Source organism: Lates calcarifer, linkage group LG5 (genome assembly GCF_001640805.2).
Source record: "Lates calcarifer isolate ASB-BC8 linkage group LG5, TLL_Latcal_v3, whole genome shotgun sequence".
NCBI classification, from domain to species: Eukaryota; Metazoa; Chordata; class Actinopteri; family Centropomidae; genus Lates; species Lates calcarifer.
In genome coordinates, this window is record NC_066837.1 from 3,625,096 (window position 1) to 3,648,000 (window position 22,905).

Genomic DNA, 22,905 nt, shown 5'->3' on the forward strand with positions numbered 1-22,905 from the left:
TTAATGTACAGGGTTCATCCTGGTAATGGTGCAGAGAATGTAAATACTACCATATATTAGCAGCTTCACATAGCTCATCAGCCCAAATCTATACTGTCTCATTATAATTTGGAGCTGTCGACTTTTGTACCTGTCCTTGAAGAAGCGCCGAAAGCCAAAGGCCACCAATTTCAGAGAAGCCTCAATCACAAAGGTGGAGGTGAAGAAGTAATTGCAGTACTTCAGTGCTGTTTCCAGAGACTAAGAGAGAAACGGGGGTTAAAGAGGGACAGTAGTTAGCAAAAAAGGAGACAGCAGCAGTAACAGACAGTTAATTTCTTATATCTCTATCTCTGATCTTAACTGTAATAAACTACTGAATTGTCCTTTGTTCTCCCACAGTTCATAGCAAAACCAGATCTTTGTCCACAGCAAGATATTGCAAAGGAACCTGTTGTTTAACTTTTTTTCATAGCAATAAAAGAACCTTTGTATTAGCTGAGAGAGGAAGAGAGAAAATAACAAGTAAGGATGGGAGTTGTTGTTCAAGTGAGTCTGTTTTGTCAATGTGAGAAAAGTATCTTGCCAATGAATCTCTTTTAATAGAAGGGAGCTTAATTGACACAGACAGCTAAATTATGTCAGACTCTGGGGAGGAACAGAGAACATTTTTTCACTGGTATTAATGAGTCAGATAGAAAAGGACTATGTGAATCAAAAGGCTGCAATGTTCAATGCACATAACTAAACCTTATTATCATGTCAATCAGGGTCTAGTTATAGATGGACAGAAACTATATGTGAAGTGAGTATAGCAGTATATGCATGTATCTATATGTAAATATCTTCTTTATAGTTTTTTGTTATTAGTTGTCCATCTATAGCATGTGATCATGGCCAAAGCTATACATTATAGAGGAGGTTTATCCAGGTTTCACATAGCCTGCTGATGTTGTATGGCCCTAGTCAACACAGTAAGGCATAGTTCAACGCTGTGGAAATCTGCTTATTTGCTTTCTTGCCAAAAGTTAAATGAGAGGACTGATACCACTCTCATGTCAGTACAGTAAATATGTATGCTCTCCTGTCTGTATGCTTCTTAGCATACAGACAAGAGAGTGGCATCAGTCTTCTTGTCTGCCTCTTGACCCATACTTTAGTTTAACAAGCTAAACTGTGACTTAAGCATAAAGCATGTCATGAGGGAAAATCATGAGATGAAGGTTGATTTTAGACACTAAATCTACCAAAGTCTTTTTTTCTTGTCTCAATTTAGTGCAGGGTTGGAGATTTAGGAATAAGGAATTGTTTTAAGGCAGTGCTGTCTAGGAACAAAAATAATTGGTTGTCAAAGTCCTCAGTGAGTGAAGTCAAAGGCCACAGTTTTTCAGAGTTAAGGTTTACTGCTGTGCTCAACATGCAGCAACAGGACTAACCTTTATAATAGCATTTTAGCTAGTTTTCTTCCTTTGTTGTTTTCAGTGTGCTTCAGTCACGTATTATGTAGCCATAAAAATCTGCAGGTCTTTGACTTGCATGTGTGGGCAGCGGCTTTAGACGTCATCGACACCTATAACAGTTGTTGACTTGGAGTGTCAGTATTGGTAAAAGCTGGTATAAGCAGACTGAAAATGTAAATAAACCGTATATAACCAGCGTGTGTGGGTTGTCTCTGTGCAGCCACATAAGCTGCTAATATCTTATACATTCAGCACAAGCATATCATATTTTAAGATCAGTAAAAATTCATCTTAACATTGAAAAACACATCCAGCCTCCACACAAAACAAGCAGCCTCAAGACAAAACATATTCAGCCTACATGAGCATACAGCCCCGGGTAAGAAATGTGACAGGAAACAGTGGATCCAACACCATCTTAAAAGTAAGAATAAATACACTACCCACACATGACTGATTTAAAGTGTATTCAATTTCCTTCTGCATAAGAAAATGATAATTAAGTGTGAAATAAGTGATTGATTATTCTATATCAGTGCCATGAAGGCAGAAGATGTGTTCTATTATTCAGCAGGACAGCAAGAAAAATGTAATTTTCCTCTGTTGCCTTAATAACTATCCTTCATTTATTTGACATAATCCATCTAAGACGTAAAAAAAAAAGAATTTACACAACTTTATCTCACCTTTCATTTACCATATCACATACTAGTATAGTTTACTGCCATCATACAAGAGGACATTTAACTCAAACTGCCTCAAGAGCATCTCTGCCTCTGAGAAACATTTTACATAACTAATACCCCAATCTGCCAGAGTGTTTGCATTCCAACACGTGGATGAATGTTTTGGTTGTTGGCTGTTTTTGCTGCTGATTCAGAGCAGCAGACTGGCAGCTTGCCTCTGGGAGTGCCCACTTTTAAAAAAGACTCTATCCAGATGGTGCATCACCACCTACTCAGAAGCCCTTAAACAAATCTGCTGCGTCTGTCTCACTCCAACACCCACGCCCCGGCTACCCCTCCAACTCCAACGAGAAGTGTGGTCACCTGTGGCTGACTGTAGTGCTCCAGAGACATGGTGATGACATTGATGCAGATGATGAAGGTGATGACCAAATCCAGATAGTGGCTGGTACACAGAGCATGGATAGCCAGACGGGCACGTCCGTAAGATGCATAGTAGGGCAGCTTCTGGGCCTCTGGAAAGAGAGAAAGTTCAAAAAATATGATGAACAAATGGTCAGATGGAAAGAGGGAGTTTAAATATGAAGATGAGGGAAGAAGGAGATGAATGAGAAATAAGAGCAACAGATATGTGATTCTATAAAGAGAGAATTGTAGAGAAAGCCATGCAAGGTGCAAACATAATGATTTTCCATAGGAGGTGAAAGACAAGGGGCAAAGCAACTGATGAAGAGGCGGAGAGGGAGATAAGACTGTGAGCTAATATGAAGAGAAAAGTTTGATCAATGTGTGAGGGAGGTTAAGTAGTTTTAAATGAGTTGAAATGATGACTCATTCAAAGTCATATCAGTGAAGATGTGTAATGTAAAATATCAAATTAGAAGCCATATGGATTGTACCCAAGAAGTCCAGTATTAACATAGCATGATTTTACATATTAACTAATTTGATGAACTGCCCCCTCCCATCCACCCTTTTTTCCCTTGACTCTTTCCATCTATCTTCCCATTTACTTCAACCCCTGCCAACTTTCCCATCCCTCTTTCACTTCACCCCACTTTTCTTTCCTAATCCTTTTCCTCTTCTTTATGTATTTTTCACCTCTCCCTGCTGTGCTTCAAAGCATCTGCCTCTACCAGTTTTTTCCTCTTCATTGTTTCCCAGCCATCCTTCTCCCACTCTCTCTCGTCCTGCTTTATCCCCCTACTTTCTTGACTCTCTTACTTCTCCTCTTCTTCTCCATGCGGCGCTGGCGTTTCTCCTCACGGCGCCTGGCCTCCTCCACCTCCTGGTGCTGGCGACACTTGTGGAAGTTCTCCACCACCACACCCACAAACATATTGAGGACGAAGAAACTGACGATCAAGAGGAAGGAGATGAAGTAGAGTAGCATCCATGGATTGTTGTTGGTCACCGGCTGGGGAAAAGTAAGAAGAAGAAAGAAGAGAAGCAGAAAGGTGAAGAGAAGTGAGGAAGACGAAAGGAAAGACTGGCAACAGATATTTGGGAAACAAAGTCAAGATCGATGTGACGAGGCAGAGATGGATTGTTATTGCAATAAATACCACCAAGGAAAGTGAAAGATGGAGACCAGGGCCCAAAAGTAGAGAAAGAAAAAAATGTGTAAAATATTTATAAGATTGGAACGAAAAAAAAAAAAGAAAAATCTGAAAAAATAAAAATAAAAAAGGAGACTGGATGTACAAGACACAGACGGCAGACTGGGTAAACAGTAGGCCAGACTCAATGGCACTGAGAGGTGAATACACAGAAGTTATTTAAGCTGGTTATGTAAGTCCAGTGGTAGACAACATAAATAACATATCGTGGGTGTTACAGGTATATTCAGTAGTTAATCAGAATCTCAACACAATGGGAATGTCCCACATACTGGCATTAGCAACATACTAATTAACCTCTCGTCTCTGGTACTGATATCAAAGCAGACTTCAGATGGTGGACTAAGTGAACTCAAGCTGGTTTGTAAACCACATTCAGACAGACACTGAAAGCATACACTTAAAGAACAAGGAATGGAATGAAAAAGTCTGGGGTGGCAGCAGAGAAGAACTAGGATTCTTGATAAGCAGGTATTCTGACCAAAAACAGTCCTGCCTTGCTTTCTTCAGGTGCTGATGACACAGTTAAATAGAATCCAGGAAGTCTACATGGAGTAACAGCTCAATTTGAAGGTTTATCAGACACCAAAACATTGAATAGCAGTTCATGTATTGAACAAATCTGGGAAGTTTTCAGGGTGGAAGTTACTTTATCTTTCTTCAGGATAATTCTAAAATGAACAGTAGACAGTGTTCACATTACAAGGTGCTGTGTGGAGATCAGCCCCTGGATTATCTTGTCATTATAATACATGTAATGAGCAACGAGTGACAGCTACTCATCTATTTTGTTCTTTTTTTAACATTTGAAATTTACATATGAGCCTCTCTTTGGACAGTTCCCCAATTAACCAAGCCACTCCACAGCCACTCCAGTCCAAAAATCCTGACAGGGATGACAGCGAAATAGAAGAATAGGAAGGAGAGGGGGACAATGTGAAGACAAGATCAGGATGACTGGGTGAGGAGGTAGTTATTGGAGGGAGTCATTACAAAACAAAAATCAAGTTCAGCTGCAATAAAACCGGAGATGAGAGTGAGATTTTCAATTTGGAGTGCTGAGTGTTGAAAGCACAGGATGGAGTGCAAATAGGATTAGTCATTCAGTGCCATGTTGGACTGCAGTGAGGCTTCTTTCTGAGGCAGGGAAACTGAATCATCCAGAATAATGCCCTCTCCTTAATAGATTCTCTAATAGATTTTCAAATAAAACCAATTCTATAGGGAATCTGTTCACTTTGTAGCCACTTCAGAAGACTAATTTGCATCACGACGTTGGACTTTGACATCACTTGTGTAAATGTGTGCGTGTTTTGTGACGTTCAAGGAGAGTTTACTGGAATTCTAAACTTCTCTGATCCAGTGCATTATACCTTAGGGTATACTATCAGGGGTATTAGGATGGTAAGACCGTATTTTGAAACCTAAGAACCTCTGAAACCACTCTTTATCTTTATCTTGTGTGTTGAACACAATGGATGAAAATAAAGAAAGTTCAGTCCACCAAGGCCTCGGTCTTTATTCACTCCACAGCAAGGTAAGAGATCTTTACTCTTTTTCTTGCAGCTGGTGAATACACACAGAGGCAGTTTGGCCAGAGCTTGGCTGAGGTGCATGGATCCAAGTCACCAGTCTCAACTGCAAGTTCTCCTCTCCAGGCTTGCCCAAGGTAGTGACCACAATGTAAGGGCAGTGTAGCTCTGTCTTACTTTAGCCTATAGGTCTACTCTCCAGATAGTAAGTGAGTTCATCACTCATTGAAGGAGTTTGATGAATGTTGACATGCAGATACTTGCAGTATTTGCAGTGGTGTCGATACTGCACAGAGATGAACATTTCAGTTATAAAATGTGAAAGCAGGGCTTCCACAAGTGTGTGGAAAGATTATTATGGCATGGACTGAAAACTGAGCTAACATATACAGACAGGTAAAATAAGTAGTTCTAATTATAAGGAAAGATGCAAACATTGGAGGGGAGGTTGGAGCAGTGCCGATGCTCCTTGGCTTCCTTGGGAGCCAGCTGAGCTGGTCTAGTGATCTGAACTGGAAGCCTCTGGGATGCCTCCCTGTGAAGGAATTCTGGGCATGTCCAACTTGGAGGGCATCATGGGGAAGACCGGGAAGAGGATTTCATATCCCATCTGGCTTGAGAACGCGTGGGATTCCCTTGAAGGAGCTGGATAATTTGGTGGAGATACAGGCATGTGGGCTACTCTGTCAGTTTCCTGCCACTGCAAACTGAACCAGTGGAAAGGATGAAGATGGAGTACTACGTGCTCTGTGTCAGCGTGGGACTATGTGTTATATGAGTGTAACAAATTTGTCACGGTGTTGTGTATGTGTACAGTGTGTGTCTGTTATCACCTGCTGGTCTATTCCCACTGCATCCAGGCCATGGTACATGATGTTGACCCATCCGTCTTTAGAGGCCAGCACAAACAGGGACATCAGAGCCTGGAGGGGAGACACACACAAACCCACACGACTTTATTAAGTTCTAAAGTGGTTGATGTTTGGTGCTTACCATAAAATATATGACAAAAGACAAAATAACAAAGTCACAATTCATATAGGCCCTTTTTTTATTCTCAGATCTACTGAAAATGTTATTCTGGTATTAAGTGCTCATTGCTGCAGCGTGGTCATGCAGTTAGTTCTTTGTTTATTCTCCCAAAATAAATTACTGAAACTTAGAGCAGTTAAATTCCTGTAATGTGATTAATTAATTAATCAGTTATATAATATACATATACTGATATGGAAAAACATAATTAATGATGTCAACTGTGAGAGAGTTAGTCCATCACGATCAGAACTCAGTTGTTTATTTCAGTGTGCTGTAGTGGGATTCAATTAAGTTCTTCTTATATTAATATAACATGATGTCTCAACACAGTATAGGAGAAATTATATCCTATAGGAGTATGTTAATCATTATTACAATATTTATGAGTATGTAAGCCATTGTTTGTGCGAACATGCAGGATTAGTACATTCAAAACAGTCCACACAGGATGTCAGGGATATGTTTTTTCTCTTTCTTGTACCTGTCCAAGGTTGTCAAAGTTGTATTTGTGGTGAATCCATCGATAGTTGGCAGCCAGACAGTCGGATTTGTTAGTGATGTTCTTCACATCGAAACCCACACAGTAGTAGAACTTGCCTTTGAAGAGCTTCGAAAGAAAACACACACCGAGAGGAAAATGAGAGGCAGAGGCACACAAAGATAAATTTTGATGAAGCCGTGACAACAGTGTGTGGCCACTTCTCACAGCTTTTGAAGTAATTTCATAATTAGCGTCTGTAACTAGCGTGTGGGCGAAGCCTAAGTGAAGACTCTAAAAGCACTTGATATCAACAGCTTGGTTGTCCTCCCGAGAAAAGATGTTTTTAATTCTCAATCAATATTGACCACATCAAAGATGGAAGTGAGTAAAATGATGCATAACAGCGGATGCGGAGAGAATAATAACGTGAAGTGATGTGAGGGAGAACAGGGATGAGACTGACAGCTAGATGCAAAAGAATATATGGGTCTGCACCAATTAAATAGAAGTCTGAAAACCAAGTGAGCTGCAAGTTTACAAGACTTATGAACTTGCCAGTAAATAGGATAAAAAATATAGAGATTATTAATGCAGCTTGCTGTGCGGATATTATATTGATGCATTTAGGGACACATAACATGGTTTAATAGGCCTGTCCTGACAATACAATTAAGGACACATATGGAGGGGAGAATTAAATTAGTTGTTGTTTGGTTTGCTTTTATTTAGATACGATTTTGATAATAATTGACCAAGCATGCATATACCTTGCTGTTCATATACTTGGTCTTGAGAATCTTGTTTGAACATTGATGAAACTTTCAGATTCAGGGCTACCTTTGTGTGTTTTCTTGTCCCATGAAATAAGCTAATTCCAAAATGTATAGCACATTTTTGCCTGTGAACGACTGATAAGGCTGTGGATCATTATACGACCATGTGCAGGGATATGTGGGGAGCGGAACTACAGCCTGTTCTTTTTCTTAATTCAAAGTTACCCCCACCTGTTGAATTTTTGTTTGTTGATGTGTTGCTTTGTACCTCTCCTGTGGATTCTGCTCTAATTATCCTTCTTTGCCATTCTGTGAGGATGTGATTCATTGTGGATACAAAGAGGGCCTCACAGCCTCATTTCATGTTCTCCACTGTTCCTGTTTAATCATGTCTAATCTTCCATTTATTCATTTTACCTTTTGCTCTAGGTTAAAGTTAAGAGCATATTCTGACCCTCTTTAATTCTCATGTGCATAAAAACTTAATAGGGCCATGGTGAGCATGGGGGTCACTATGTTAGGTCGCATTATATTTGCAACAGTTTGACTGTCTTAGGTCCAATTAAAGTTTTTGCAGAGAGTACTCATAAATTGTGAAAGGATTATGAGTTCCCCTGATTAATAAAAAAGAAAGTGTGAGGTGGAGAACACATAGATCAATTTTTACCTGAACACCAAGGATGCCAAAGATGATGAAGAAGGCGCAGCAGATGAGGACGATGTTGCCAATGGGCTTGAGGGATGTGATGAGGGTCTCAACTACCAGCTTTAACCCTGGAGCCCTGCTGATCACCCTGGAGGACAGACCGAGAGAGAGAGAGACAGTGAGTGAGAGAGAGAAAGATGGAGAGAGAGGTAAGGACATCACAGCTTCATAGACTAAAAAAAAACAAACTTACTTTTACAGTAAAAATGTGTGTCCTCATCAAGAGCAACAATGAAAAGTGCAACTGATCTGTCTGTACAGAGGAAGTAAAGACTGAGGAGGATCTGTGGTGCAATTTTGGTAATGACATACAGCAAAGACTGATTCAGACCTAAAATGTCCTGAGTTGAATGTAATTTCAACTCTCTGGGCTTCGGTCTTTACTCACTCCACAGCCAGCAAGGTAAGAGATCTTTACTTTAAAATAACTATCTGAGCAGTTATTTTCTTAACTGCTCTGATAGGAAATGTAGACCTCTAAAGGATTAAAAGCATATCTTAAGCAGGGGCTCCCAGCCTAGGGGTCAGGAGGCCCTAAGGGGGTCACAAGATAAACCTGAAATGTCATGGGATGATTAATGGGAAAGGAAAGCAGATAAAAATTGCTCCAGCCACAAAATTCCAGGTACCACTTTTTAATCAGGCACCCTTCACACAGGTTTTATAAGCTGTAATAGTTAAGGCTTTATCAGCATTTAATAAATAATTTACTGATCAGTTGTAAGCCATTAGTAAAAATAACATTTGGGTTGCCAGGCAACAAATAATCCCTTTGGCTGCTTAAAAATCTACCTGATGAAATACTGATCTATAAATATTCAATTAAGCCTTAATAAAGCCAATAGTGACAACATATAAGACCTTTGCGCCTTATATGAAAGTGGTATCAAAGTGGTTACATTTTTTTTCCTTGCTTATTTATGGACAGTTTTACCCTCATAAAGCAACTGGACAAGGAAAATGTACCAGAGTGATATATACTATGTAAACCATGACAATGTGTTGCAAGAAGTTTGGAGGGTCTTAAACCACATTTTATAAATACTGCTTCTTGCTTGCCTGTTTGTGCTGATCTCTAGCTTGGCTGTAAAACGTAAATCTGCACCCTTTACAAAAGAATAACCATGCTGTGACTAAAACTAACAACTCAGCAGTTTGTCCTGCTAACCTGAGTGGACGTAGTGTCCTGAGCAACCTGAGAACACGTAGCACCCCCAGGATCTTAGCCCCGCCTGCCATGGACACCACAATGTCAATCAAAGAGACAAAGACCAGGAAACCATCTAGAATGTTCCAGCTGCTCCTCAGATAGGCTGTCTCCCCCAGGTACAGACCCATGGACACCACCTGGAGAGATGAAGGGAGAGAAGGGCTGAATCCCACACAGGTAATGCAACAGTGGCCACACACACACACACACACACACACACACACACACAGACTTTGATATTCAGATTTCTTATTTAGCTTCTCAAACAGGTATTTCATTTCATGTCAGTTGCTTTCTGGAAGAGAGGAGAGTAGAGGACACATTTGAAACAAAGATGAAAGTCAAAAATATGGGTGGAGGAGGAGAGGAGTGATTGAGGGAGAGAGGTGTTAAATCCAAAAGAGTTAAATTTCCATGGAGATGAAAGGAGGGAAGGAGGAGAAGAAAGACAAGCAACAGCTCCTAAATCCCAATGAGAAAGTGAAATGTTCAAAAGGGAGAGGGAAGGAACGGGCGAGGAAAGGGATAAAGGAAATGAAGAGAGGCGGGGAAATGAAAGGAGATTAAAAAGACAGCAAGTCTACGGCAATTCAGTAAGAATAGTGGAAATCTCCAACATTAGACTCTATGCTAAAGCATCCATATTCAATTATGATTCATGGTTTTTGGAATGATGAATCCTCAGCAATATCAAAGTCGTGTGGATCTGTTTGTGGAGTGAACTAACTTTAATGTCATTGGATTTTGCTGCCTGTAGTGGAACTGAGGAAAATGTTGATGATTTAAATTTGAGAAGTAAAATTCAAAGAAAAGCTTTACTGTTTAAATTTTAGTTTAAGTCATAGAGTATTTGGGGCTGCTGACGCTGCACTGTACCACTTCAGCAGTCTGGCCAAAATCCTCTTAAATCAGACTTTCTTCTCCACTCTGGACTCACAAGCTGTCTGGACACACGGGACAAAATATTGAGGGCGTGGGTGTTGTTATGACTGGGGCTGCCTTGCCTCTGGCTTACAGTCCGTCACCCTCTAGCTACAGCTGGATGGGAGGTCTCACTCACTAGGTGATCCCTAATGGGAACTGAACCAGAAAGGAGAGAGAATATTCCATCAGAAAAGGAGAGTAAGGGTGAGGTGGGGGGAGATGAACAATGAAGACAGCTCAAGGGAGGAAAGTCAGAAATCAGGGGCGGAGGAGAAAGACAGAAGAGGCTCAAAGAGAAAAATAGGAAGTTCTGAGATGAAAAAGAGCTGGTGAGCTTGGAGGAAAAGTTACATAGCAGATGTTTGCACGCACTATCATTTGACACCTGCCAGGCATTTTCATGGCAATAACAACTTGGTGTGGCTGTCATGTCGAAACAGAACGCACAAAGACATGGCAGGCTCATCTTGTTTTGCAGAAAATACCACTAGAGAGAGATGTGGGAGAGAACATTCTGAAGGCTGCTGGTGGTGTTGTGATTACATGTGTTGATACGATATACACCACTGAAAATCCTTCTAAATCCATCTATCAAATATTTGGTGTCTCAAAAAATTTATAAAACACAACCACAGGAACTTCTCAAATCCTCCCTGCAACATACTTCATTTCTACGCCACTGATCTGTATGCTCAGTATGCTTTGCTTTGTTTTCTGGTTTCCTTATATACAGTTTATTGATCAGTCATGTGATCACATCACTATGTTATCTTATCTCTATTAATGCATAAAAACGTTGAATGTTCATTCGAGATACAAAACACTTTACTCAAATCTCTTAACTTAAGTTGATTTCAGCACAGTTTGGGAAGATTTCATTTTTCATTAAGTCATTTGTTATACATTTTTTATAACTTCAGTTAAAATTTCCATGCACAAAATTCCACACATAATATAAGCTGCATGAGTTAACAACATTATTTGATCAAAAGGGAGGGAGATGGAAAATAATCATCTTCCTCCCTTGTCAAAATAAGTAACATAGATGGTCGGGCAAAACTATCAACCTTTTAAAACGTGTGCATACAACCTGGAACAAGCTGTGCAACATGTTGAGATTTCAATGAGAAGTTTCTAGTCTCCACTGGAATCCACTGTAACTGTGGTGAGATAGAGCTGACTACTGTCGTCCTGCATGAAGAACCAAGTAACAAATGTTAAAGAGGAACCCTCCAAAAAACATGCAGTGAGTATTTAATTCTCAGCAGATTTTCGGTGGGGTATTCCTTTACTGGGCTGAAAGTTGATGTCTGAAAGTTGATCTAACCTCTTCTGAAACAGTGCCTGAGGTAATGTATTAACTGTGGCTTTCATAATACAGTAAAGGTTTCTTACAGCTTCAGCTCTGCCTTCTAGAAATGCTTGTATAAAGCTCTACTGCTTTGTAGCATGCTGGAAAGCCTTGACAACATATCCCACCTCTGAACAAACACCATAACTGTCACCACAGTAAGTCAAAGTGAATGACGGCTGCAGCAGTGGTGGATGTCAACTGTTGTCAGGGCATCCTAAATAATTTGGAACCTCAGGATCAGAGGGTGAAGAAGACAAAAAACCTAAAGAGAAATTAGGGGAGAGCAATGAAATAAAGACAAAGTGGGAGGAAGACAAAGACAAATAAATAAAGATAAAGGGAGAGAAGGATGAAGAACGTTTGAAGGAACAGACAAACTTTCCACATTGTCTTGACAGCTAACATGGCCTAAAACTTTCACTATAAGAAAATGTTTTATCTTTACTTGCTGGTGAGATGTGAGCAGTGGTGAGTCACTGTCATATTCTATATGATAGGTCTTTTGTAATGTTTTGACAGGCTACATTGCAAGTTATAATAAATCTTCTTGGTTATTAATAGCAGCCGGCTGTGCAGATGCCCCCTTTGGGACTATTGGAATGCCGTGGGACCTCCATTAAGCAGATCAAATATCACCGTGATAAAACATGATGCATGGGAAATCTATAGCAGGTCGATGCCAACGTTATTTTTAAAGCAAGCTCTTCTCCTCTCACTCTACCAGCTGTCCTTTGGCTGACAGGGCGAGTATGTCACATTAAATTCAAATTTAAATTACATTCAATCTCCATTTGTCGATATCACTTAGCAGAAAAAATGGCAATCATTGTACTTGTCGCCTCAAGAGTTATTTGTGCAATCTGATGTTTAAAATGGGATTTGTGAGCTCACATTGCTGCACACAGACTTGAGAATGACTACGATTAATTTCTAAATGGCGTCCACAATACTCTTTAAACTTAAACATCACTCGGTTACCTGCAAGCTTAGATTTTCATCTTGAAAATCAACTTTGCTTGACCCTATCTCACTGAAATTCCATTTAAATACAAATATGTTTTTCCAAATGTGTTTTCCTCATTGTGTTGATCAAAAAAAACTTATTCAGTGTTGTGAATTAGCAGGCAAAAGTGTCTCTAGGATATTGGATCACTGAGCAGCACTGGGGCCAGCTTTAGACTTTAGTGTCACCCCTCGCTAGCTCCAAAACTGGCCAAAGAACACTTTCTATCATGGTGCATCATCCATCACTGGTTTAGCCTGAGTCCAGGCAGGCTGGATTTAAGCTGCTGTTTGACAATTTTGTGCTGCTTCTCTTTAAGTAAAAACAAGTTTGCCTGAGTGAGCAGTAATTAACATTTGCACTTCATTTAATTATCAAATTAAGTATTATTAATTCCTCAATGTGCTCATTGAAAAGCAAAATCATTTTAAGTTTCTTAGGTTTAGCAAAATGGTAAGCATTACAATTTTAAACTTTAATGTGAAATGTAAAGTAAATGAAATTTGCTGAGAGTGCACATCCTCTTCAGCATCATCCTTTTTCCTGTGGTGCACAACAGCTGTCCTGTACAATCACAAGATCTAATGACACAACACCAAGCAGCTGCAGTAGGAAATTTACTGTCTTACTCGGTTACCAGCTTAAAGAAGTGAAGAACATGAGTCATTCAGTCATTCAGACTTTCTCAGCCTTTTAAACTGTGCTAGATGTCTTGTTTCAACAGAGGCTGCTGTTTCTAAAACAATTTCAACTTTTAATGAAAGAGTTCTGACCAGCTAATGCAACCTGTGAAGCTTCTGAAATGCTCTTTAGAAAATGTCATTCATTGTGCTCATAATCAGAACGCAGACACTGGACGTGTCTTAAAAAGGTGCTCAGCATTTCTACTTAGAGCTAAAAAGCAAGATCTTAGACTACATTTTGACTAATTTCTTTCAGCTTCTATTACAAGGCTTCTCAGTAAGTGTTATGAAGAGGTTTTACAGAAAAAAAGAACAATGCTTTGATGGAAACATAATTTTCTGCTGAAGACCGAGCTCCACATTTTTCAAGTTGTTACAGAATGTGCAAGTTTTGCCTGAGCCTTAAGCTAGACGCTGTTTCATGACAGCCCCAGTGCAGAATGAGGGGAAGAAACAGACCAAGTGAGAAAGTAAAACAAAGACAGTCTTTACTGTGGCAAAAACAATTGCATAATGTACCTTTTAAATTGGGTATGTTGACAGTCTAAGCACAGAACGCAGTGCAACAGAATAGTTGCTAGAATGTTTGTATGAAACTCCGTCTGTCAGACCTGCTTAGATCTTATAACGGTCTGATCAGTTTTAGCAGGCAAAAGACACAGTGTGACAAGACTGAGTCATCTCTGGACAAGCGTGTACAAGTTTATGTGTGTGTGAGTATGTGTTTGGATATGTGTGTGAGAGAGAGAGATGGGGAGAAGGTGGAAAGATTGCCAGATCTACACCCCCCTCCCCTGTTTCTAATTAGAGTCTGATGTTCAAGGTCAGACTCGCTGTGTGCAGGTAACACTGTTTACACCGATCACTACTGCTCATGTGCGGCTATATTTGTATTTGTGTGTGTGTATGTGTGGACAGGAGATGAGAACAGGCTGTCTCTGTGATTGAGTGTGTCTCAGGGAGGAAACTCTGTTTAATTAGTGTGGTTGTTTAATTAGTGCTCTTCGGAGAGAGATCAGACTGACCAGCCTGGAACAACAGATTACGAGCAACAAGAGGGGAGGGAGGGAGGATGGGACAGAGGATGGCAAGAGAGTAAAATACAGTGAGAAGAACATAATGCTGCATTGGTCTGGTATTGACAAAAATATGAGAAAACAAACAGTGAGGCAGGGGATCATTATCTTAACTCTCCATGAATGAATTCATTTCTGTTTTGTTCAGAACAACATTGTTCTGACAACATCATTTAGCCACACTGGGAGAAGAAATGCTTGTAATTAAAGAAATTATTTATTAATACCAATTAACAAATAGCATTTATATAGAGCACAATTACTTTTTCCCCAACACACAACTCACATGAATTTATGATGCTCCAAACTAACATATGATATATGGTATTTTCTCTGATATCTCCTACGTCAAAAGACCAAGACAACAAATATGTTTTGAAATTGTGTGGAATTTTTCTGCAAACTAAATATCTCTGTAAAAGCCTGACTGCACCAGTCCAATAAAGGCAAGTAAATGGTTAATGGTTTCCCTTTAATTAAGAACTACTGCCCATTTTCAGGGCAGCTATGGCTCTACTGGGTACTTCCCATGTGTCTAAGTACCAGTTATTCCTTGGACAGGGTTAGGTTTAATTTACCGTTTTTAGACAAGTCGTTTTTCATGGTTTTCTATGACAAAGCTCATTGAAACAATATGGGCCAGATGTACTAAGAAAGTGGAGTTATGCATATTTGTGCTGCAGTTTCCATCCAGTTTGCAACCACAATCATTACGCAGTCAGCTCCAGGGTTGCCCCTGTTACTGAACATCAAGGATGCACTCTGAAGGAGTGAAGGAGAGCTCACAGGCACAGCTCAGAGATGGGGTTTCTATATGATCACTCAGCTCAGTACATTAATCTCAATTACAAAATACTTACACCGGCTAAGTTTCAACTACAACTTACTATTACTGAACATATTACTCAAATTATTACATTACAATCTTAAGCACATACTGTATGTAATAGGAGGCAATAATCAAAAAGGAGATGCATTATAAGAAGATTCACAGAATATACATGAAGTACAAGGAAAAAGAGAGAAAGACAGATGTAGCAGGTCCAGCAGAATGGAGAAGGTGGAGATGGTGTGGATATGGATGTTATTACTGAGGTAGATGTATTTAAATGTCTTAAACAAAACAAAGTTTAGCTGCTGTCTGTAGTGATTTTACATCATTGATGGTTAAGTTCATTCTCAAATCTGATGAACACAAATTACAATCCCCCATCCAGTCTTGTTTTGTGTTACCGCAATCACATATTGTGTTCTTTAATAATTGCCTAATGGCCTCACCTTTGTTTCTAATAACAAGGCTTTAGTTATACATAAGCTTTTACTTAATGCAAATGTATTTCCACCACTATAATCTCACTTGTGGCTCTTGTACATTCCATCTGTGCTGTGTTTACGCCTCCTTTTCAGAGGCAGACAATTTTCCCCACAAAATTGACAGTTGCAAATAGCGTGACCTTAGGAAATGCATAATCATCCTCTTTTAACATGTCTGCTCCTATTATTTGTGCGATCCTCCCTTAAATGCAAATGCAGTGAGGAATGAGATGCATTCTGCAGACACACCCACAAATGACACACAATCTGCGACTCCAGCCTGCTCTGACTGTTTTGATACACACAGCACATGTGTTTGGGGAAGAATGCGTCACATCTGTGTGTGAAACCCCTGATATTAGTGTTATGCAGACAAACATGACTCAGTATGAAAACAAAAGGTTTTTTGTTTTTTTTTCCATATCTTGCTCTCGTCGCCAGACCCTTTTACTGGGGCACGTGGCCCGGTATAAGTGATCGGTGCCCCAGTATAAATGCCACAATTCATTTTCACCAACAAAAAATGATTATCATTGCATTCATTCAGATAATTACGGCATACTGATGGGAAAAGAATAGATCTATTTCTACTCAAACATGTAGCAAGAGTATTAATTCCAAATAGAAGCTATAGCCTATGCACACATTCTGTAGTGCACGTCACCATGCTCGGGTGGCAGGTGAACACACACGCAGCTTCCCTATGTGCTGGTGTGCGACAGTGAGCACAGTTTGAGCTCTGGTAACGTGACACAACCTGTGCCCCAGTACAGCTTCATGCCAAGCGACGCCCCTGATCTAAGACCTTTCCACTGATGACTTCATGACTAAATTAGGTCTTTTCGGTGTCAGTGGTAATGGTAATATCTATGTTATGGGTTGCAGAGTAAATGCTATCACAAGTATACCGAGACAAATGGTGGTAAGTGTTTGGAAGAACTCTACAGCTGAAATGAAGCTCATGTACTGTACAAATACAAATACAAGTGGAAGGGAATATGAGGGTGCACAAGTCTGCAAATATTAATCCCCTGATCTCGTGATGGTTCAATGACAGTACAAGTACATTTTTATGACTGAGGAACTGTGGTTCAACAGTGAATGGAAGTTAGAGCTACAGTACAGCGACTGACATAACAGTTTTGAGATAAGGAAGTGAGTGGCAGGAGAGTGCTGGGACCACATTTGAGTGTGCAAATGAAGCAGGACACAGAAAGATAACAGCAGAGCTCGACTGATTAAATTACAAATGTGGGGACAAAAGAGCAGAATGAACGATAAGAGACAGATACAGGACTCTTTATGAAATGAATCACATGAGTAGCACAGAGAAGATAGAGCAAATGAAAATGTGAGCGATTGAAAGGCTGGGTGAAGGAATGGAGGTAAATAAAGATGCAGGGGGAGGAAGATACAGAAGAGAGTAAATAACAAAGCAAGCAAAGTTCAACCTGGGGCCAGCTGCATATATGTGCACATGTGAACTCTGCACCACCACAGTGCTGAGATGATCTACATATCATTGTGCTACACGTGTCTTCATTATCCCTGGTCATAAATAAACCACCACAGGATTTCAACCAATGCGGAAAACGCCTGGAGACACAAGGCCCTTAATAATGGATGATGCCCTGTCCTCTGGACAGCAGATTAGTGGATTAAAAAGAGTATGTGAATGTGTGTGTGTGTTTGTGTGTGCGTGTGTTTATCGATGGGAAGCCTGGGAGTAGCTAAAGGCCAGCTGAAGAGCGATAGCCTTCTAATTAACTTCATTATCTAGCTGCCCATCGCTAATGGGACAAGTGCAACTGATTAAACCGCAAGTTGCAGAGTTGTCAAAAAAGAGGGGTGTGGGGAGGGGTGGTTGAGAAAAGAAGAGAAGAGACAATGCTGGTGGATGAAATGGAGAGAGAAGAGCAAATCAGACAGGAAATAAAGAGAGAAAGGAAGTGGACGAGAGCAAGAAGAAAAGGTGAAGAGATAAGAGAAGGACAGAATACCAGCGAATGTCGGGGAGAGAGAGAAGAGACATGAGATACAAGAGGTCAGAGACCAGGAGAGAAGGAGATGAGATACAAGTCAGGAAAGAGGAAAAGAACAATGGAGAGAAAATGCAGAAGATATGAGACAGATAAGGATGTGATGAGACGTGAAGAAAGGAGAGTAAAGAAAGCAAAGAAAGTGGAGGATAACAACAGAAGAAATGAGAGGAAAGGAAAGAGTTTTACCTTGACAGTCATCTCCGCAACAAAAATGGCCGTAAAGATGTAGTTGGAAATGGTGAGAAACAGTCTTTCCTGTGGAAGGAGAGAGCAAGATTTTAAAAAGACAAACAGAAGTTGCTTAAACACAACCTGAGAAGAAAAGATTGACTGAACTTGGCTTCACTCAGAAGCTTCAAACCACAATTCAATTCTGGTCCTTTGCTGTACACTTAGGAAAAGTTCACTGACTTCATTTGTCAGTGTTTTTGCAATTAAATTAAAATCAGATCTTGTTGCCAAATGAAATGCCAAATTTGAAAGAGTTGCTGCACTTTAATTTGAACGCTTCAGATCACTTTCTTTGAAAAGTGCCCATGGTGCTGCACGACTGGAGAAAAGTGGCCTGATGCCAACATTCAGAGAGAACATGGGGCTGGGAAGGCAAAGTGGGAGACTGAAGTAGATTCTTAGTCATTTAAATAATTGCTTGTTTTAAATCATTTGTAGAAATATTTTTTCCAAACGAGCTTTAAGCAATAGAATACATTAAAACAACTGGTCGTTATTACAACCAGTAACATCTACTGAGCCGGTTCTCATATCAGATTTAACACTGAAATAGCAAATATTGTTATTGTTAAAGCACTGTTCTGTTTTATCCTCTTCTTATTCTTTTTAAAATATGTATCTGCAATTTCCCTGCACAGGGGAACGGAGTTTGGCATATGTGTAAACCTGGGGCAGAACATGGCATAACATATTTGCTTCTTTGTCAACAAGACAACTTGTTGAGATGCAAAAGACAAATCAGAAAGTCACTTTAGTGCACGGTATTCAGTACTGACAAATGTTAACCAGCAGCAACAGCATTGTGTGTCCAACACATACATCTACTATCCAAGACCAGTATATCCTGCTCAGTGTCTACAGAACAATAAGTGATATGGAGTAACATGGTTCTTACTAGGCTGCCTTGCAGAATCTTCGGCCTCTCCAGAGCCACCGTGATGCAGTTGAGAAAGATGAAAGCCAGGACCACGTAGTCAAAGAGCTTATGGGCGATAATAGACTGGCAGAGCAGTCTGAACCTAAGAGAAACAGAGGGGAGTCAAAGGAAGAGTAAGAAGTGAAAACTGTAAGCTGTTTCTTAGAGATACCACAAAATATATGGTTTTATGGATCAAAGGAAATGTGGTGATATTCTGCTGTAATTTAATGTGCTGGAAATTAATATGACTAAATGAAACCAGGGCAGATGAACAGAGCACAGACAAGCTCCATCATGCTAAATAGAAGTTTTAGAGACTGTAATTATTTCAGTTTTATCTCAGGTGACCACTAATGTCTTTAATTCAACAGAAAGTCCAGGAAAATCACAAAACTCTGTCCAATAAAAAAGCATTTGATTAGCCAGTGTAATCTCGGTTTATAAGCTGCATTTAGCTTGTAATTGGGCCCTGTGAATACACATTTAAAATGCTACATTTCTTTATTAAAAGGTTTTGCTTTATGCTCACTGGTCAGCCTCTGTGCTTGAAATGAAAGACTAGCCTAAGCAGTGATATATGCCAAGGGGTCACAAGATGAGTAACAGGACACAGAATTTAAAAACCATACTCATGTTTTGGACTTTTGGCCTCTAACAAACAGAAAAAGTCTGAAAAGTTTTGAGGGGGAAATTACTCTTAGGTGGAACTGCTCACAACTTAAAGACAAATGCAACCTGTGCTGAGGGGTCACAAATTGACACTTGTTCATTGTAAGTGGTTGTAAGTCTGAAAAGACTTTAACATCCTTAGACACCTGCAGTGTTGTTGTCAAGTCGTCAGCTCCAGAGCCAGTAAAGGCAGTAAGCAGCTCCTGAGTGAAGCCTTCACACATCTCATCTCATCTCATCTGCCAGCTATAAAGGGAACAGAATATACCTACTGCTGCACCTGCTCTCTGGGTGAGGAAATCAATGTGCTAATCTGACTGTGTTTCCTCCAGACCTGGCAACTTTGTCCCTTTATCTATTGATTCAAATCTGGCAACCCTGTCCCCTGATATCGATCGTGACCAGCGGCTGTGCTGGCGTAGGCACTTATCCCGCCTGAGACACAACTTCTGATGTTGGCTTGTTTCTCCTTTTGCTTGTTTGTCTGCTTTCCTCGCTTTAATTCTGCTTAGGTACACTTGTTAGAGCAAACGCACACACATATGCTTCCATGCAAACTGAGGCATAAACAAGATAAAGATGCACATATGCTCACATGCTCCCACAAGTGCATATGCAAAGTCATCCACAAACACACGCGCGAACACGCGAATGCAGATACGGCCCTAACGCTAGAACATACACCGCCAACACACACAGCCCCTGCTTGACAGATGGCACCTGCCACGATGCCAAAACACAGCCCTGGGGCCTGGCTTCCCTTAAGTGGCTATCAGCACGCAGGGAAACGGGTGAGTGAGCGAGTGGATGACTGAGTGATTTTTCTTTCACGTTGCTTCCTATCAGCAAAGGACTGAAGGCTGGTGGAAAACGTAATAATGCTGACAAACATAGATGAACACACAAAGATACACACACAAAACTTGGAGCCCAGAGTCAATAACACTGTCTAGAAGAAAAAAAATGCTTTGGAGGAAACACACAGCAACATCACTTTAACAAGCCATTTGTGAAACCAGAGGACAGCAGCTTTCTCTGTGTGAACAGATAAATGGTTTGACTATGCAGTCCCATGTTCTTCCACATTACCTGGACAGAGCTGGTAACATTTAGAATTTGTTTTCAGGGTCATTGGTCTTTCTTGCCGTGTCATCTTTCCACACTCTTCTCTTCATTTTAGTGCTGAACAAAGAGTCTTTCTGTCTCACTGAAAGGTTGACCTATGTTGCATATTTTTGGTTCAGTTCAATTCCCACTGATCAATGTCAAGTGGACCAGGATTTTAAATAAAGGTCAACAGGTTTTATGTGGTATTTCACTGGAGAGACTCCCCCACAAGAGTGGAGACATTGGAATGAAGAAAACTTTTTATGCCCTTTTCCATTTCTTGATTGAGTAATGATTGACTTTCCAAAAATTTAAAGATGAGGGTATAAATTAATCCAAATACTTAAATGCAGCTTAAGATGTCTGGATTTATTTTAGTTGGTCAAAGTGTTCCTGAACTAGAAACAGGTTAAGTTTTTGCAGATACTGTCCCTTCTATAGGGTTCATCGCAACAAAAGTTATTTCCCTTTTTGTGGGGAAAAAAGTCCACTCACTTGTTCTGAGGGGAGAACAGGTAGACAGACCACTCCTCTCTGGTTTCACACCAGTCTGGCTTGTATACCTCCATCATCTTCTGGACACGAAAGCACAGACTCTGGAGGAGACAGGAGGGAAAAAGCTGAGAGGAATGATGGGGGTATGTTAAAATATCAGATTAGCAACATAGCAAATATGCAAACTTTATCAGGATTATCAGACTTTTTGCAAAAAGTGCCACACAGCTCTGTTTTAGCCCTGTTCTATTCGTTCATACTTTTAATGTGACTCCAGGGGTCCAATTCTGCTATAACATTACATCATACACTAACTCTGACAATGATTTTGATTTGGTTTTCTGAATAATGTAGGCATTTTTAGAAACCCAATAAAGATTTCCTCCATTTATCTATTATTAGTAGCATCCCTGAGTGGATCCCTAAAGCTCCTAATACATAAACAATAAAAAGATTAACATTAGCATCTCCCCTAAAACTACAGTGTCTAGTTTAGCACCTTGTTCCTGTAGCATTAACAGAATGAAGTTGCACCGTATCATCAAAAGTATTCATTTATATGTTGCCTTTGTGGCATTTCGTCTTTACTGAATCACTTTGAATAAATGAAGAAACACTGATGATTAATGTAGATCCGTGCCACTCACATAGTCTGTCTCTTCATCGAGGTCTGCTCTGTCCTTGCGTGCATTGACTTGAGGGAAGACCTCAGTGATCAGCTGGGTGTGGGGACCCGGCGCTTTGCCATTACAGTCCCGGTGGTCCACTCCTAAACCACTACCAGCCCCAGACCCTCCAGTGATGGATCCCCCTGCTCCAGGACCCGCTCCTCCTCCCAGGGTCTGGGTGGACGGGGGGCAGGGCCAGGGGCTGGCCGCCTGCCCGGAGCAGCTCTGGGAGCTCCAGGGAGAGAGCCCGTCGATCCCGCCTCGCAGCAAAGTGTCTGGAGAGGAAGAGTGGGGGTGGAGGAGGATGATGAGGTGGTAGAGGATGATGGGAGTGGGGTGGGTGGGAGAGAAGGGACTCCTGCTCTGCAGCATAGGTGTAGGAGTGGGGGGAGCGGGTACTGCGCACACGGAGGCTGCCTCCTACTAGAGGAGCCCCCCCAAACCCATAGCTCCTCCGGCCCAGGCTGTTTGAGCTAGACCTGCAGAGCAGAAGAGATTAAAACTATAATTAAGAGTATTCAATATTCAACAGTTTATAAAGTATCAATAAAGAAATGATCAACACTATTCTGTATATTAAGCATTTAGGCATGAAGCTAATAAGAGCATAAAACAACAGCAAGGGTTTGATGTTTCCATGTAGGTAATTAAGGCTTAATGAAGGTATTAAGAATTCATTATGGCAATAGCTGAAATCAATGGCTGAAAGAAAATCTAATTGTCTACCTGCGGCTCCATGCGGACTGTGGAGGGAAAGGGCGTCCCCAGTTGTGGTAGTTGGAACTACGGCCATGGCGCTACAAGAGACACGAAGTGGTTCATAGTAATTAGTGAGGCATGGAAAGGCAATATGCGTAAAGCATGTCATCCCTGTGGACTAACACTTTCTGTCCATTTATCTCATTCCCACTAAGCTCCAGAGAAATCCAGTGTTTCCCA

At 40.6% G+C, this 22,905-nt stretch overlaps 1 protein-coding gene across 1 annotated transcript in view; it reads right to left on the reverse strand.

The window, feature by feature from the left end:
* Positions 1–22,905, reverse strand: part of LOC108889050 (voltage-dependent T-type calcium channel subunit alpha-1I-like) — a 121,802-nt gene that overhangs the window by 34,716 nt on the left and 64,181 nt on the right. Inside the window, 13 exon segments of the mRNA XM_018685331.2 lie at positions 131–240; positions 2,489–2,640; positions 3,350–3,542; positions 6,110–6,199; positions 6,793–6,918; positions 8,233–8,359; positions 9,440–9,618; positions 18,064–18,132; positions 19,004–19,127; positions 21,299–21,399; positions 21,946–22,116; positions 22,118–22,445; positions 22,693–22,763. Coding sequence (XP_018540847.2) covers positions 131–240; positions 2,489–2,640; positions 3,350–3,542; positions 6,110–6,199; positions 6,793–6,918; positions 8,233–8,359; positions 9,440–9,618; positions 18,064–18,132; positions 19,004–19,127; positions 21,299–21,399; positions 21,946–22,116; positions 22,118–22,445; positions 22,693–22,763 — 1,841 coding nt within the window.